The sequence below is a fragment of the Cebus imitator genome, unplaced genomic scaffold (genome assembly GCF_001604975.1).
Source record: "Cebus imitator isolate Cc_AM_T3 unplaced genomic scaffold, Cebus_imitator-1.0 Scaffold71, whole genome shotgun sequence".
NCBI classification, from domain to species: Eukaryota; Metazoa; Chordata; class Mammalia; order Primates; family Cebidae; genus Cebus; species Cebus imitator.
In genome coordinates this window covers 6,277,535-6,295,713 of record NW_016107386.1, presented here as the reverse complement: position 1 = coordinate 6,295,713, position 18,179 = coordinate 6,277,535, and the positions used below count along the sequence as shown (strand labels likewise).

The 18,179-nt window shown below is 45.8% G+C and overlaps 1 protein-coding gene across 6 annotated transcripts in view; it reads left to right on the top strand.

Moving 5' to 3' along the window:
- ABLIM3 (actin binding LIM protein family member 3) overlaps positions 1-18,179 on the top strand; it is a 117,129-nt gene that overhangs the window by 68,850 nt on the left and 30,100 nt on the right. For all 6 annotated transcript variants that reach the window (XM_017531347.2, XM_017531346.2, XM_017531345.2 and 3 more), the window contains exon 8: positions 5,377-5,464. In XM_017531347.2, coding sequence (XP_017386836.1) covers positions 5,377-5,464 — 88 coding nt within the window. The remainder of the gene's footprint in view (positions 1-5,376; positions 5,465-18,179) is intronic.

Sequence of the window (18,179 nt, the reverse complement as noted above, 5' to 3'; positions counted from 1 at the left end):
CTCCTGCTCAGATTTTGGGTAGTTATCTTTGCTTTTCAAGGCCTCCATTTTTCCATCTGACAATAGCTGCAGGGTCAGATTGGGTCAGATATTGTAAGCAGAATGATTACTTCTGCCAAATCTGGCCAGTTGGTTGTGGTTACCATGAGTGCCTTGTTGAGAACAATTCTGCAGCCACATGTGGACTCAGCAGGAGGGAATGTGGCAACCAGGAAGGAACTCTCTGAGGACGTGCAGTGAAGCAGAGCCCTGAGGATGAAAGAGCCATCCCTGAAGGGCCCTGAGGTGGAAAGAGACACAGGAAGAATGAGCTTTACCCATTCAAAGAACAGAGAACCCACACATAGCTACAGATTTTTTCTCAACACAGCACTCATGGTTACCACAACCAAGAGGCCAGATCTGGCTGAATTAATGATTCTGCTCACAATAGCTGACCCAGTCTGCCAATGTGGTTGAATTCTATAAATTGAGGGTAGGGAAGGATGAAATATAGTAGGATATCATATATGGCATACCATGTAGGGCTTTGTAAACCATGTTTAGGAAAGTTTGGGTTTTATACTCAGTGCAATGGAAAGCCATTGGAGAGTTTTAAACCGAGGACAAACATGATAAGATCATGTTTTTAAAAAGATTTCTCTGATTATTATGTGGAGAATTGACAGAGAGAGCCAGAGCCCATGAGATAAACAAATGCACAGAGCTGGGAAACTATTAAGCATCTCCAGGGAGCTCTAAGGAGTTAGATGCAGAGGACAAGGCCTGAGTCCAGGAAGGGTTGTTGGGGGTGGGTTTCTGAGGGCCTGGGATACCAGGGTGGAGTTTGCATGTGACTTACTGGGCAAGGGAGCATTGTGGAGAGACTGGGCAGGAATGTCCTGGTTAGAGCTGGGCTTCCGGGAGGAGGACGTGATAATGTACACAGGCTACATTTGAAGGAAGGAAGCTAGAAGGGACGAGTGAGGAGGCCCCTGCATGGCTCAGGCAGGAAGGACTCAAGAGGTACAGTAGCAATAAAGAGGGCAGCCACCCTTGTGCCCAGCCCTATGGAAGTAGAATTTCAACCACTCTGCAACTGAGGGGTAGCATGTGGAGATGGGGATTGAAGGAGAAGCAGCTAAAAGTTGCACCAAAGAATTACCTATTTCTGGGGAAAAGGAAGCCTGATGTCATCAGCAGAACTGGGGACAGCAGGGATAAAGCTGACCTGGCAGAAACATGATGAGTGCCAGTTAGGATGAGTTGTGATTGACATCCCAGGACTCAGAAATACGAATCTGAGGCTGGGAATGGTGGCTGTCGCCTGTAATTCCAGCACTTTGGAAGGCCAAGATAGGACAATCACATGAGTCCAGGAGTTCAAGACCAGCCTAGGCAATATAGTAAGACTTCATCTCTACAAAAAATAAACAAAATTAGCCAGGTATGGTGGTGCACACTTGTAGTCCTAGCCACTCCAGAGGATTGCTTGAGCCTGAGAGGTGGAGGTTGCAAGGAGTCAAAATTGTACCACTGCACTCCAGCCTGGACAATAGAGCAAGACCCTATCCCAGGCAAGTAAAAGGGGAAAAGGAGAGAAATATGGATCAGAGCTCGGGAACAAAGCTCAGGCCTGGAGGAGCCAAACTGAAAAACACAAGGCTTTGAATAACAGCAGCATCAGAGTCCTCGGGATTTCCAAGACAGAGGAAAGGAAAGAGGCTGACACCAACCTTGGCAAGCAGCTGCTTACAGGGAAAGCAACTCAGAAAGAGGCTGAGGAGGTAGCAGAGGAAAATGTGGGAGGAGAATTGAGGATTCCGTGAATGGACAGAGCTTCAGAAAACATGGCAAGGTCAGAGTGTTGATCAAACTCTGTAGAGCAGTGAAGGACTACACAGGCTGTGGAAAAGCTGCTGGGTGTGGGAAAGGTCACCTTCAGAAGTCGTTCGTTGGCTCTGCAGAACTGTGGGGAAGAGGCACCCAGAGAGTAGGGGGTTGAAGGGTCAATGGGGTGGGAGGTGCCACAAAAACAGACTTTTCTTTCCGGAAAGAAAGAACTTAGGTTGCACACAGGGACACAGATGGGAATTTGTTCAGCATTTCCAAGCTGCTTTGAAATCCTGTTGGTGGCAGTGGCTATTTCCCCAAGAGTTACCTGTTTAGCATTGTGGTGGACTGTTCCTCCCAGGCAGCTGTTGTGACTGAGTTTCCATTGATTCCATTTCTACGAGGCTCCATTAGCATCTTGGACATATTGATTTTTTTTCTTAGAGCAGGAAGAGACTTTTAACAATCACCTAGTTCAACCTCTTCATTTTACAGATTAGAAAAGTGAGACCAAGACATGCAGTGTTTTTCCAAGATCACAAGCAGCATTTCTGGTAGAGGCAGAGCTAAAATCTAGGACTCAGGCTCCTGTATCCTCACTGATACCCACAGCTCTCAGCCACTCAGGGGTCTTTGAGGGCGCACGATGTCAGGAAATAGATGTGGCTGCAGTCAGACTTGAATTTAGATTTTACCACGTCTAGCCACAAAGCCTTAAGCAAGATATTTCCTCTTAGTCTGTATCTATCAATAGACAGTACTACTGTCATTTAATTTCTAATGAATATGTTAGTCAGGACCTTCTGGGCTGAAACAGAAAGGAAATTTGTCAGCTCCTGTAACAAACAGCCCAGGAGCTGGATCTAGTGCTTAGGCAAAATCTCCAGCCATCTTGGCTTACTTTCTCCCAGGTTGAGTTTATTCTCAGGAGGGTGTGCTTGGTGGTGGAGAAGTTGGACACCAGTTGCCCCAGGCTTAGATTCTAACAGCCGGTCTCCCCAGTGTAAAATGAGCTTCTCTTTTCTGATAGCTCTGCAAGCATTCTGGGACTGACTCTCATTGGACAGTCTCAGGCCCGTCCCTGGACTGATAATTATCCCCACAAAGTTTGAATATGCTCATTGGTGGGGCCAGCACTACTTAACCCTGTGGACTGGTATGGAGGAGAGGTAGTCCCACCAAGGAAAGGCTTAGGGCTGTTTCTGGAAGAAGGAGGAAAGAATGTTGGTCAGGCAGGAACAACAGCCACCCAAGGCAGAGTCCAGCACATCGCCTGACACACTGCAGGCATTTAATTAAATTGTTTCTGCCTCTCTTCTCATCCCGTCCCTTCCCATCGCCTCCCTAGGCCACCCTATGATCCCTTCCTCAGTGACAGAGCTCAGTGTGCTGTCAGCCTCACTCCTTCCATCCTTGTCTGTTTCCTCACCAAAAAGGACCACAGCCTGGTTTACTTGCTACATATTCAAACCTGCTTTGCCGTTTTCAGTCCTCTCAAATAGGGCTCTGTTTTGAAGGTACCAGTTTTTTGCCATTTTTCTTTACTATTTTCCTGATTTCGGTTGATTAATAGACAAAATGGTTCCTCTTAGCTAGCAGACGTGGCTTTTTCTTACTCTGGGTACAAGCTGCCTAATAGCCTCCCTTTGCTCAAACTGTTTTTAATACCATCCAAGACTGGGGGTGCTGAGATGGGCACAAAACTGGGGCATCTCATCTCTTTCAGCTGGGACGAGGTAGTAGGGCATGACATTTAGGAAAATGCTAAGCTTCAGTTTTGCCAAGGCACTGTTGCCACACTGGAAAACAGGTCTATAATCAAAATGATAAAGAGACACAGAGTAGGAAGAGGCTGCTAATTAAACCGATTATCCTTGTCATGGTACAAAAGAATCAGTCCCACAACATTCCAGCTTGGGAAAATAGCAGGCTCATTCCACAGTTTGAACATATTTGCGTTGATGATGACAAGGACACTTTCTTATTGGTGTGAGGACATGTAAACAACCAAATGGGAGGAAAAAGGGGATATTGGAGATTTTTTTTCTTTTTGTAAAAGTTGGCCTTTCCCACATTCTTGCTAAGTTTTTAGAACAGAGGGAATATCTCAAGAATAGGCAAGCCCATTCCAGCGATCTCCACTCTCACCCCCCACAAAAAAAAATAGATCTTCTTATTATGCAATTATAATTTTTGAATTGGAAGAAACCTGTTAGCATCAGATCAAGTGATGTCTTGGACAGGGAACTTTAAGAACTCCTAATAGCCATCAGTTTTCCCTGGACATTACCCTCCCTCAAAGAAAACCCTGCCCTGACATTGCAAAATATTTCTTCAAACAAGGCCCGCTTTCCAACCCAATGTCTGCACCGAGCTCCTGCATATACAAATGCTGGAGCCGCCACTGAAGGGCCCTTTCACAACAAGCCCTCTTGGCTGGGATTTTGATTTCAGAATTGTGACTCCAAAAGTGGGTGCTGAGCTGGTGACTGGCTCACACAGATCCGGGCCGAACACTGCTGCTGGCTTGCGGCGAACCCTTGAGGCACAACCTTCTCTGAGGCTGTTTCTTCCCCCGATGGAAGTTTTTGCAGCTGCAAATTGTTTTCATTTTTAATTTAAATAGTAATGGGGAAGGAAAGTGAAAATGGGGAAGGGGACTCACCAAAGCCACACTGGGGTGAGCTGGGGTAGGGCTGGACACACCCAGGTGCAATAGTCACGGGACTGTCCTGGGGGCCCGGGGCTCCGCAGTGGGTCCTAAATCATCCGTTGAGCCCTAAAAATCTGTTGTTTGTATGCCAGTCTCACAATTTTTGCCATGTCTGTGAACCTCGTGTGCCCATTCTTCCATAATACTTTCAGTTGTCTTGAAGTTGGCTCTCTTATATGTAAGAAACTTATATGCAGCCTAACAGGAAAGCCAGTATCACTTGCCATATTGCAGGTAGCCTGAAAATAAATAGAGCTCTAGCTAGATTCTATTGCATGTGAAGGTTCCAAGCCTCACACCTGTTCACTTTCTTTAAAAGGAAGATTGGTAAGTTTTGGATAGATTAAAGATGCACAAGCACCAAACTAGAACTTCTTCCTTGACAAAATCAGAAGAATGCATAGAGGGATGAAAGGATCATTTTTTTCCATTGGTCCAATGTTATTAAATCCCAAGTGCATGTACCACTTAAAATCATTTCATGTACCATTAGTGGTAAGTGCCCCTCACTTGGGGAGATGCTGGGATGTCCTCAAAGCAAGCCTGTTTCCTCCTCTGGAAATGAGGAAGTTGGATCAGTGGCCTCTGAAGGGCCCTTCCCAGTGCCAGAATAGAAGTGCAGGTGTTCAGAGAAGTCCCCCGAACTGCCATCAGGGACCCATGGAGTGAATCATGAAGCTTCCTGAGTGGACTTTCAGATGGTTGTGGACTCTCCTGGGTAGCTCCAACCAACTTTAGGGCCATGAAGATGCGAACAACACTAATGTACCCAAGAAAGATTCAAACCCAGTCTGTCCCACTAGACAGCAGCCCCAACTCTGACCTCCTGTTTCATCTCTTCATTTCCATAGGCAGGAGGGAAGCACTACCACCCAACCTGTGCCAGGTGTGTACGCTGCCACCAGATGTTCACTGAAGGAGAGGAGATGTACCTCACAGGTAAGCAAATCTAACGCTCTGCAAGGCCTTCCGATCTGCTCATGACTGGAAAGGAGGTACAGCCTCCTTCAGGTTCAGCGTTATCTTGGATCTTGGCTTTTCCTCAGAATTGCAACTAATTGGCCCCTCTCTGGGTGGATCAGGAAGGTTGCCGGTGTAGCTAATATGAAGTGACATGTAATCTGCCTTCTGTCTCTGTGCACCTCCACCCACTGCCCAGCTGGCCTGCTTCCCTGGCAGCACTCTGAGCAGACTCTCCTGGCTCTGCCTGAGGGTGGGAAGCTGAGCTACACAGGGCCAAGGGGTCAGAGAACCTCAGAGGAATGCCTGGGTTGCAAAGTGTCTATAGCATTACAGCCTTGACTCCACTTCCTTCTCCCCATATCTCAGAGCATCACGCCAGGCTGCTGCTCAGGGCTTCCCAGGGACTCTCAGAATGCACAGAGGAATGAGGAGTGCCAATCGTCTCCACAAAGCTAACTAGGGCCGCTTTCCCTCGGCTGCTTCCCAGCCCTCTTGCCCCAGGAGTCTTACAACAGCCTCCTAATTATTCTCCAGATTCTGCCCAGTCCTCTACCCTCTGGCCAGGCCACCATCCAAGGGCATCACATGCACTTGACACCGTCCTGCTCTTCAGGGCCCCTCCCTGTCTGCCTATTTAGCTACAAGCACTTCTGTCTAGCATTTAAATTATTGTCGAGGTCCCAGACTTTTTTTGTAGCCTTGAACATACCCGACACCTAAGCTGCCAAAGCCAACTTTCGATCATTTATTCATCCACTCAATGACTGTTTCTTGAGCGCTGCCATGTACAGGCTGTGCTAGCATCCGTGGTGAGGCCCACCCAGCCCTACGGTCCCCTGAGGGAGAAGGGCATTAATCCATAATCACACAAATAAACATCAGCCATGGTAAGTGTCATGAAGGAGAGAAGTGTGGGGCTTCGAGAGAACATAACGGGGTAGGAGGAATATCCAGGAGGGCTCCCTGAAGAAGGGCCAGGAGCTGATCCAGATCATGAGTGGGTGTTAACTGGTGGTGTAGTTCAACCAGGCTGCTGTAACCTGAGCAGACTGAGATACTGTAGATAGGGCAGCTTATAAACACAAATGTATTTCTCACAGTTCTGGAAGCTGGGAAGTCCAAGATCAAGGGTCCTGTAGATTTGGTGTCTGATGTGGGCCCACCTTCTCAGAGACAGCAGCTTCTCTCTGTGTCCCCACATGGTGGAAGGGGCAAGGCAGCTCTAGGGGCCTCTTTTATAAGGGCACTGATCTCATGACCTAATCCCCTCCCAAAAAGCCCTCCCTTCTAAGACCATCACCTTACGGGTTAGAATTTCAACATATGAATGTGGGGATCACACGAACATTCAGATCATAGCAACTGAACAAAAGGTGGAATAGGATACACTGAACTGAGAAGACAGAGCCTGCAAGACTGGAGGTGGGTGAAGAAACAGCGCGTGCATGAGGGTGAGAGGAGCCTGTGTGGCCGGGGTGCAGATGGAAGTGAGATGCAGCTGGGAGGCGGGCTGGGCAGACAGGCTGGACCTTGTGGTGAGACTTTGGCCTTGAAAAGAACTCACAGCCCTTCCCCTTGCCTCCATGTGTCCTCCTTTGGAAATCCTATCATTCGAGGCCCAGTTCAGTCGCTACATGCTTCACAGATACCCCAGATTCCCCCAACCCCACCCACAATTTAACACAGTCTCCTCTCCCTGCATGCCCATAGCCCTCTGTCTGCCCCTGGTCCCCTCCAGCTTGTATGAGAGCTGTTGGCCTCCTCCCTGAGGTCCTGTGTTCCTGGCACTGGTCCCTCAGCCCTGACACTGGCCCATGCGTACTCCCTCCACAGGTGAGTACCATTGGTGGAATCACTGTGATTGGATAGCCGTCTTGAGAAGGAATGAGGGCCCTTCTTCCAGATAGATCTAAGGCCAGGGCAGCAGTTACAGGGAGCATGTCAGTATCAGCTTGTCCTAGCCACAATGCCCATAGCCATGAGTTCCCTCAAGATGCAGTCAGTCACCTGTGCCTAGAGCCTAGTTCCTCAGCGTCACCACAGGTGACGCTCTGGGCTTTCCTGAGCATTGTAGGGTATTTGGTAGCACCCTTGGTCTCTACCCACTAGATGCCAACAACATGCTTCTTCCCACTGACAATTAAAAATGTCTCAGATATTGCCACATGTCCCCAGGGAGTCAAAATCATCCTCAGTGGAGAACCACTGGCCTAAAGCTACTCAACAGAAACTTATGCCATCTGCTAAGAATCCTGAAGCAGGAATTCCTATGTTGGATTCAACAAAGTGACCATTTCTGAAATGAGATGCAGTCTACTTACTTTATGAACTGATGCTGGAGGGGAAAGGATCCCAGAGTCACTCTAAACTGTAAAGTGCCAACCCTCATTGTAGAGATGGGGAAAACAGACCCAGAGTAGAAAGAGACTGTGTGAGAATGGGAGCATGTAGGGGCAGCGCAGGGCCTGGCCTTGTGGCTCCCCTCCAGGGCTCTTTCCACTTTACCCCTGGGACCCAGGCCCTGCCTGACACTCAGGCCCCTGCCCCTACCTGTGCACGGTAATTCCTCGTTGCCGGGCTTCCTGGGTGATTCCTGCTGCAGGACCCAATGTTAACGAGGTTCGGCAACCTGCACTGTGCCTTCACCCTGACCACCACGGGAACCTGGAGTTTGTGCTTGACTTGGAAGCTGGTTGCATGATACTCCTCTCTCCCTTCCCTAGTGAACACACCTCCTAGTAAACTGCTCTCCCATTCTCATCCCTACCTGGATATCACTAGAATAAACCACGTCTTTGCCTCCCTGCCTGAATTCCTAATCCTAATCTTTCCCCGTTTGATGCTTTGACCCAGACGCCTCAGGGGCAATCCTGGCTCCACTGATTACTAAGTTTTTGACCTTGGGCAAATCTAATAACTCTCTGAGCCTTGGCTGCCTAATGTGTAAAATAGACCAGGAACAGCTGCTATGAGATATGGGTGTAATAATTTCCTGACAACTGGGAAGCTCCCAGTTCACTGATTTAACAAATATCTGTTGAGCATCTACTGTGTCCCTGCTGCTGTTCTCACAACTGAAGATGTGGCAGTAAGCAAATCAGACAAAGGCCCTGCCCTCATGGAGCTCACAGCCTCACTGGTTGGTGTCTTCACTCATCGAACTTCACACAGGTGCTGAAAGAGTTAAGCAATGAAGTAAAGTGAACAGCTTTGTGATCCTGAGAGAGGATGCACCATTAAACCCAATGCGGAAATGCCTCCAGGAGGTGGGGATATTCTTGGTAATGAAGACAGGCCTGTCACCCTCTCATTAATTATCCCATCCCTCTCCTCCTGGCTCCTGGGAGAGTGGGAGTAATTGCAGGGCGTTCAAGGACCTGCCTCAAAGGATGCTAAGAGATCCTGGAATGAGGGGGACCAGGCCAAGCAGTGCTAGAGTCATGCTCTCTTGGGCTGTGGGTGTCTTGTGGGGCTTCTCCTACCACTGAGATCTGGACTTTGGACACCCTTACCAAATGGGGCCACCAGCAGTCAATATGATATCCCCTAGAAGTAACAAGAAAACTCTGCTCCTGGGCAGCTCAGGAGTGTAAAGAAATGGCTGAGAGCCAGGATTCCTGGGTTCAAGCGTCAGCAATTCCACTAATAGGCTGTGACCTTGAGAAATGACTTCCTTCTCCAGATCTCTTCCTTCACCTGTAAAATGAGGATAACGTCACTGTCTGTCATTGATCCACTCAAGTTGCCTGGCTCTCTGCTACAGGTTGGACATTCAGAGATGAGCGAGGCAGGCGTGCTTGTTGCCCTGGTGGAGTTCACTCTCCAGAAAGAGAAACTGACAGTGCCAAATAGAAGCGTCAACATTCAATGACAAGCTGTGACAAGTGCCACAAAGAGAAAGTTTTGGAACAATGGGCATGTGTTATAAAAGCCTCTACTCTAGTCTGGGAAGCCAGGGAAGGTGCCCCTAATAAAAGGGATATTTCAAGCCAAGACCTTGAAAACGAGTAGGAGGTAGGAGGCTGAAAAGTGGGGAAGATTGAGGAGGCAGCGAGAATTGCGAGTGCAAAGGTCCTCCCTGGGTAGGTGGAAACTGAGGCAGGCCCACTTACCTGAGCCTATGCCACAAGGTTCTCATGAACATTAGAGGAGAAAGTGAATGTGAAGGCACTGAGGACTCCATAAGGCAACTTATATAAGAGAGAGAGAGAGTCGGGATGCCTGCAAAGCTTACAAAACCCAGCCTTGTCAGTTCTGGAGCTGGAAACAGCATGGTACTGGCAAATGGTCCTTGGGAGATTCTTTGAGTGAGTTTGTTTGTGTTTTAATTGCTATGTGATGGCTTTCTGATGGGCTCTAATTGGGAGAAGTCTGACGTTTGTCTGGAGGAGAACTTCTGGGGCCCCAGGAGACAAGAGCAAGTTTTATTTGTTTTAAGTTCTGTTGTGTATTCAATCTTTTAACTGTTTTTGTAAAGATGCCAAATATCTAATCTGTTTGTTATCCAAACCCTTCATTTGGGCTTCACCAGGAAATTAGGTCACTGATTTTGTGCAGCAAAATAATGGCCAAAACACTGCAGGTTCAGGCCAAAACTTATACTGAAATCTCAAAGGTTGCAGTTACTGGATCAGTGAGAGGTTTTCAAAATCCCAAATGTGATTCATGAGATAAATTTTGTTCTTGTTCTAAATGTGCCTGTACCCAGGAAAAGGGAGAAAATAGATTCTTTTTCTACCCTTCTGTCTACACCGAATACCCCCTGTTCTAAGACCTGAGACAATAACCCTGGAATTACACAAGTTCAGCTGCACCTTTTTAAACAATTCTGTCATCATTTGTATGTTTAACTAAAACTCACAAGGCAGGAAATCATTTATAAAATACTGGACAAACCCTGCTCTGCTAAAGAAAAGTATTATAACAAGTGGTAGGTCTCACCAATAATCATGATAATATTAATAATAAAATATTAATAAAATGCCATAATTTTATTATTTTTAATATAATTATTATTTGTTGGTATTTGTTGGGCATTTACTGTGTGCCAGGTGTTGTACCAAGAGTTTCAAACACAGCATCCCATTTTATTCTCACGACAACGCTGTCAGCTAAAAGCCATTAATATCCTCATTTCAGAGGATGAGAATGAATGTTTAAAGAGGCTACGCCACTTGGCCAAGGTTAGCTAGCCTGTCTTGCTAGGGTTCTTGGAGGCAATTTGCTTATATCTATTGCCAGAATTCTTAAACTGGTTCATGGTCAGCCTTTTGAGTTCTATGAGTCTTCTGAAATTGCTTGCCAAATTTTGCATGCTAGCTGTGTGTTTCTTTAGGGAGAGGGTCCATAGCTTTCATCAGATTTTCAGAAGTGTCCACGGTCCGAAATAAAGTGAAGAACCCTGGTTCTGTGTTAACACAAGTCCGAAACGGAGTCCCGAAGACTTGTTTTGATAATTACGCCAAACCCTTCTCTTGTATAACTGAATCTAGTTCAGATTACTTTTTTTTTTTTTTTTAGCTCAGAGGATACAAGGTCCTGGTTTCAGGAGCTGTGTATTTCTGGCTGAGATGTAACTCAGAAAAGGTGTCCTAAGCTAAGAGATGTTCCAGTGAGGGCCTCCCGTTGTTATGGGTTGTGGAATGCCGGCCCTCAGTTACCATCAATGCATTTCATGAAACCCCCCTCTAAAAGGCACTATTGTAGTATTGGTTGTTATAATTTTGTAATTTAGCATTATTACTTTAAATTGGATCTCTCTACTGACAGCTTAGGTTGTAGGAGTTATGCTTAAAAACTTTAAATCTTATGTTTCCCCAATCCTGTTACCTAATTTTAGATTCTTCAGACATATTCTGTTACCATACTAAGTTGATACTTCCTAAAGTCTGACTCTACTAAGCATATTTCATTTTAAATAGAGTATATTTTAATTTTTGACTAGCTGCCATTTTTTTAAGGGTTACCAAGCATCTTGAATCATACAGAAAGTATTACAGAGTAGTAGCTTAAGGCTTGTGTTTCTGAAGTTTGTTTCCAGCCTCTCCTCTCAGGTCACCACAAACTCAAGCCAATGTGGCCATTTACTCGCCTATCACATGTCACACCGACTTCAGCAGTCAATTTGTCCATGTTGGTCAGAATTAGGTCCAAAGTAGCAATTTCCCAGGTTGCTTCCTCTCTTTTCTGAGAAGCATCATTGCCTGCCGGGCAAGTCAAGAACTTGTCAGATATTCAGGTTTTAGCTCGATGAGATATTTTATTAATCTAGACATTTTAGGTGACAGAAACCCAACTCAGGCTATGTTAGGCAAAAGAAAATTGATTGACTCTCAGAACTGAGAGGCGTCTAAGAGCAGCACAGCTGAGTGGAAGGGCCCGTGAGTGTCGTCACGTGGTTCTCCGTGTGTGTGTGTGTGTGTGTGGCCCCATGCTTTTCTGCCCAGGCTGGCTGCCTCCATGCAGCAGGATGGAAGGCCTGGCCAGCCCCCAGCCACCATCAGTACAGACAGGCAGCATGTCCCATTAGGCTCAGCAGAGAAGTTCCAGAGTGTCCGAGGACCTGTTGCCCACACCCAGGCCAGGGTTGGGAGACAGAGATGGACAAGCAGGTTAGACATCCAAGCTCCCTAATCCCCAACTTCTCATCTGTAAAGAGGGCTGAGGCTAGGCCCCATCTTACAAGGCTGCTGTAAAGATTAAATGAGCTAATGAATGCGTGGTAAAGACAGCCCAGGGCCTAGCACTGCTGGTTCTGCCAGTCTGAGCTCACAATAATCACCTGGTTATATGGAAATGGCCATTCCCATAATGCAATACACTCATAAGTGCTTGCTGCTGTCAATATTATCATCATTTTTTTTTTTTGAGATGAAGTCTTGCTCTGCCGCCCAGGATGGAGTGCAGTGGCGCGATCTCAGCTCACTGCAACCTCTGCCTCCCAGATTCAAGTGATTCTCCTGCCTCAGCCTCCTGAGTAGCTGGGATTACAGGCACTTGTCACCATGCCTAGCTAATTTTTGTATTTTTAGTAGATACGAGGATTCTCCATGTTGGCAAGGATGGCCTCAATCTCCTGACCTCATGATCCTCCCACCTCAGCCTCCCAAAGTACTTGGATTACTGGCGTGAGCAACTGCGCCTGGCCATCATCATTTTTAAGAATACTTAGTATAAGGTGCAGCATATGTACTTAATAAATGGCAGTTACTATTTTTTATATTTAAGCACTATTGTTATGAAGTGTGTGATATAAGGCCTGGCATCGATACTCTATAAATATTAGTTAAATAGTAACGATAGGAATAGTAAGAATACTTAGGGCCCGGCACGTACTAAGCACTCAATACACTTTAATGACTGTCCCAACTGTTATTATTCAGCACCTATTGTTTCTCGTGAATTATGTGGCACCTCAGAATTGCCATTCTCCTCTTCTCATCCTGCCCAATATCCTCCATGGTAACCAGCCTCATGGTAACTAAGCACTTTTCTCCCTCAAACCTCTTTATTAAGCTTCAAGCCCACTTCATCATATCAGCTCCAAGCAAGCCAGTCTTGCCCACTTCTCCCGAGGTGCCCTCGTCCCTGGGCACAAGCCCAACCTCCCAGGAGGGTGCGCTGGCAACCAAGCCAGGCTTCTGTTCAGTGACTCCACCTGCACAGCCAGCCTGCCATGTGCTGCAGCCCCCTCGCTCACCCCGTCCCCAGTTCCCTGCTCCCCTCAAGTCTCTCTTTTACTGCTCTCCCCTTACCCAAATTAGATCCTGGCCACAGATTATCTTTGTAGGTGGAAGAGAGGAGACAATAATGACAACAATAACCAGCACTTATATAGTCCCCGACATAGGCGGGCACTGTTCTAAGTGCTGTGCATGGATTAACGCATTCATCCTCAAAGCAAACCTATGAGGCAGATACTGTTGTCATCCCTGTTTCATAAATTGGGAAACCAAGGCACAGAGAGGCAAGTGACTTGCTCTAGACAATGCAGCTAGTCATCGATGTAGCCAGGATTGGAACCTCTTAAGAATATTACATGAAATAACGCATAGAGTGCCTGGTACCCGTCAAGATTTACTAACGCCTGAGATTATGATGGTCACGTTGTTACCGCAGGGCAGCTTCAACAGCAGTGCTCAGTCCTCTCTCCTGCCGAGTTTGGCACTTTCAGTAACAAAGGAGGAACAGAGTGCCTTGGTCTCCAGAAGCAGTTCACCTGCTGGGAGGAGAGGAGTGGGGAATTTTTTATGTTTATGTAAAATTCTCATAACATAAAATTAACTATTCTAAAGTGTGCAATTCAGTAGCTTTTAATGCATTCACAATGTGGTACAACCACCACCTCTATCTAGTTCTAAATCGTTTTCATCACTTCAAAAGGAGACTCCATACATGCCATTAAGCAGTCACTTCCCGTTCCCCTCTCCCCCAACCCCTGACAACCACCAATCTGTTTTCTGATTCTATGGATTTACCGATTTTGTATATCGCATACAGACAGAATCATACAATATATGTTCTGTTGTGACTGGCTTCTTACCCTGAGAATAATGCTTTCTAGGTTCATCCAGGTCATGGCAGTATCAGTAGGTCATTCCTTTTATGGCTGAACAATATTCCATTTTTGGATCTACCTCATTTGTTTATGTGGACGGGGATTTTTTTTTTAATTTTTATTTCCTAGGTAATGAGGGAACAGGTGGTGTTTGGTTACATGAGTAAGTTTTTTAGTGATGTTTTGTGAGATTTTGGTGTACTCATCACCAAAGCAGTATACAGTGCACTCAATTTGTAGTCTTTTATCCGTCACTCTTTTCCCATCCTTTCCCCCTGAGTCCCCAAAGTTCATCATGTCATTCTTATGCCTTTGCATCCTCATAGCTTAGCTCTCACTTATGAGTGAGAACATATGTTTGGTTTTCCATTCCTGAGTTACTTCACTTAGAATAATAGTCTCCAATCTCATCCAGGTTGCTGCAAATGCCATTATTTTGTTCCTTTTATGGCTGAGCAGTATTCCATCATATATACATGTACACACACATACCACAGTTTCTTTATCCACTCATTGATTGATGGCCATTTGGGTTGGTTTATGTGCATGGAGATTTTAAAGGAGCACTTCCAAGGTTCCTCCCAGTCTATTGCCACAAAGATAGTGCTGCAGTCATAAAGGCAGAGGCCTGAGAAACCTCATCCTGCTATGATGAAAAGAAATCCAGAGAGGAAACCTGCTGTAAGAGAATGACCCTAGCTAGGGTCAAGGCCAAAAACTCAAATGCCCACATCAAGGAGTGGGAAGGGCTGGGAGTCAGAAACTAGCGAGGGTCACTGGTGACCTGCAGTATTTAAAAACCTTCAGACTCAGACTGTTTAAAATCACAGTGCTCACCAAACAGAACCTTCCAATGGACCGCTTTCAGCCACTGTGCTTGCAACCTCTAAAATGCCAATGTTCTAGAAGACCGTGATACCAGCTCCAGCTTTGGCGTTAAAAATCAAAAAGCACCGGCCAGCCACGGTGGGTCACACCTATAATCCCAGCACTTTGGGAGGCTGAGGCGGGCAGATCCCCTGAGGTTGGGAATTCGAGACCAGTCTGACCAACATGGAGAAACCCCGTCTCTATTAAAAATACAAAATTAGCTGGGTGTGGTGGCGCATGTCTGTAATCCTAACTATTCGGTAGTTGGAGGCAGAAGAATTGCTTGAACTCAGGAGGCGGAGGTTGCAGTGAGCCAAGATCACACTGAGCGGAGATCGTGCCATTGCACTCCAGCCTGGGTAATAAGAGTGAAACTTCATCTCAAAAAAAAAAGAAAGAAAAACAGAAAGCATTGGCCTCCCCAATATTACATCAGCCCCAAATGTTACAGGTGTAGTGTGTGCTACAACCAGTCAGAGAGATAAGACTGACTGCTGACTCCGCTAAGGATTAAAAATGGCCTTAATACCTGGCTGAGAGGTAGTTTTAGAGATTCACATCTCTATCTCTGAGTCAGCTGGTACAGAAATAGCTAATCCTTCGCTTCCGTAACCTTCATAGTAGGTTTTAACTGCAGAGCCTGGAAGTGTGGGTGACAATCTCAGACGACAGGAGAATGTGACTCATGGAACCAAGGGTTGAACAAGCAGAAAATGTTGTACTCTTACAAAAAGTTAGAGTTCTGTCTTGTAAAATTGGTTTCTTTGACACGTAACATTCCAAGTTAGAGTGTTATCTGGTATTTAGCCCTGTGGTTCTCAAATTAGAAGTCATAAAATCACCTGGGGAGCTTGTTAAATCACAGATTCCCAGGACCCACCTCCAGGAGTTGGCATCAGTGGCTTCTGCAGGGGGCCCAGGAATCTGAATTTCACAAGGCCGCAAGACAAGTGGTCCACAGGCCACAGTTTGACACACCCCAATATAACGAATATGCTTGTAGACTCAGTCTGGAGTGTTCTCTGTCTTCTCAGAGTCCAGATTGTACTGCTTGTTCAAATCTCTGAGCCCAGCTTAGAGAAGCCAACTGCCTAGGGTAGAATGCCATGTTTCTTTTGTTTATTTATTCACGCAGTGAGTATTTATTTATTGAGAATCTGGAGTCCCTGCAGATATATCTGTAGGTAAGACAGACATGAATCCCTCTCCTCATAGAATTTACATTCTTATCAGGATAAATGGATAGGGGCAAATAATTATCTTCTCTGTACAGTAAAACCTGTTAAGATAGAAACAGAATCTCTAGGGATTTGAGGGGCTAAACATCCCTTAGTATAAGTGCTGTGTGCTGAGTCTCCTTCCTGATATCCTGGCTGAGCATTTATATGCTCGATGTGTACTTAAACACTGCTAGGAACAAGGGGCTCACTGTCAGTTGAATACGGCTATTCAGTTCTTAGGTGTTAAATGTTCCTTCCCTGAACCTTCTGCCCCTTAGTCCTAGTTCTACTTTATAAGACTTGCAAAACAAACGAATGCCTCCTCCTACAGAGAGTCATTAAAATCTTCAAAACCAGTTTTTACCATTCTGTTCGGTCTCTTCTTCAGGGTAAAGACCCAGCCTTAGGACTGCATTTGAGTCCCCTCCTAAGACGGTCCCATCCTCCGGTGGGTGCATTTACCTAGTATCTTTTTGAAAAAAGAAAAAAACAAAGGTACAGCCTAATGAGTCATTCACATATATTTCTTGATTAAACACACATGGGCCAGGCACTGTTTTTGGCTCTGGGGATAAAATCCGTGGAAGAGAATAACCATCTTCTTTACCATGATGTTGTCTTTCTGCTAGTGTCACATTATTGAGCTATTGGCCAAGGGAATAAGCTCAGAAGACCGTAATTCCACAGTGGTCTTCATGAACAAATCATCTTCTCTTACATTCTTTATCTAAGTTTATTACTAGCTACCAACTAACTTTCTTTTAGCCTTTTATTTACATGTATACTACTACGAACTCCCAAATTCTGATTTTTTTCATTTCTAATTTTTTTTGTTTGATTTTCCCCTCCTCGATTCTTATGTAAATATGTTTTCCTGTATGCAGAGTGCTAAAGCTAATGAGCATTTTTGGCTCAGTTTTATTTCAGAAGGATATGCCAACGTCATGGAGTTAGAAGGCAAGAGAGACCCTCTAGTCTGACCCCCTCACTTGACACAGTATGTCCCCCCATGAGGACTTCTGCCCTCTTGATCTTTCCTATGCCTCTTTAACTTAAGCTCATGACCTCCTCAGACCTCTGTGTCCATCTCATCCATTTCCTACAGTGACCTGTAACATGTGTTTCCTGCCAGAGTCACAGTCATAAACAATTCCTGGTAGATTCAGGAGCAACTCAGAGAGGAACTGGAAATGCTCTCTCTAATAACTCCCTAAAGTAAGGATCCCCGCACACAGCTTGATAGTGGACACACCCTGTGATTGCTGGATCAAGCCACAGACTCAGAGTCCCTCTACTGGGCTCTGAGAACCATTGCATTTTACTTTAGAAGGAATTAAACTCAGTTGAATAATTAGGAACACCCAAGAATGTCAGCAGACAAAACTCAAAGATTCCCATTCCAAAAAGACAAAACTGCCCGTAGAATTAGAATCTTATGAAAATAACCTTCAAGACCATCCAAATCCCACCTTACTGTTCTTCAGATGAGGAAACTGGGACCCAGAGAGAGGATGTGTTAGGGGCTGAGCAAAAACAAAAAACACAAGCCTCCTCACGTCAGGTCTCTCTTCTCTTTTTCACTTGAATTATTGACCTTTCACCACCATCTCATCCCTTAACCAGTATTCCAGTCCTGGGGGTTCCAGGCAACAAAGCATAATAGAAAGTATATCCTAGAAACAAAGTCAGACAAACAAATGCCATCTGGATGCTCAGGAATCCAGCCATTGCTGGCTCCTTTCCTTTTAGGGCTGGTTACAAGGGGAATGGCTCCAGAGGGATAATATGTTCCTATTTTTCCTTCTAATCCAGGACACCTGTCCCTTCTTTGGGGAATGTGTCGTATTTGGGGCTGCTTCTCAACATGTGACCAGCCACCTGTTGCTCATGCCTTTCCAAATTGGCCTTTTGGGTTTGGGGTTGGCCAACTGGACTCCCACCCCCAATAAAACGTGGGCATTAGCAGTATAGTAAATTTGAAGAGTCTGGAGTCTCTGAGGAATTAGCAGGTCAAGGCAATGCTCTCAAGCGGAATATACACCAT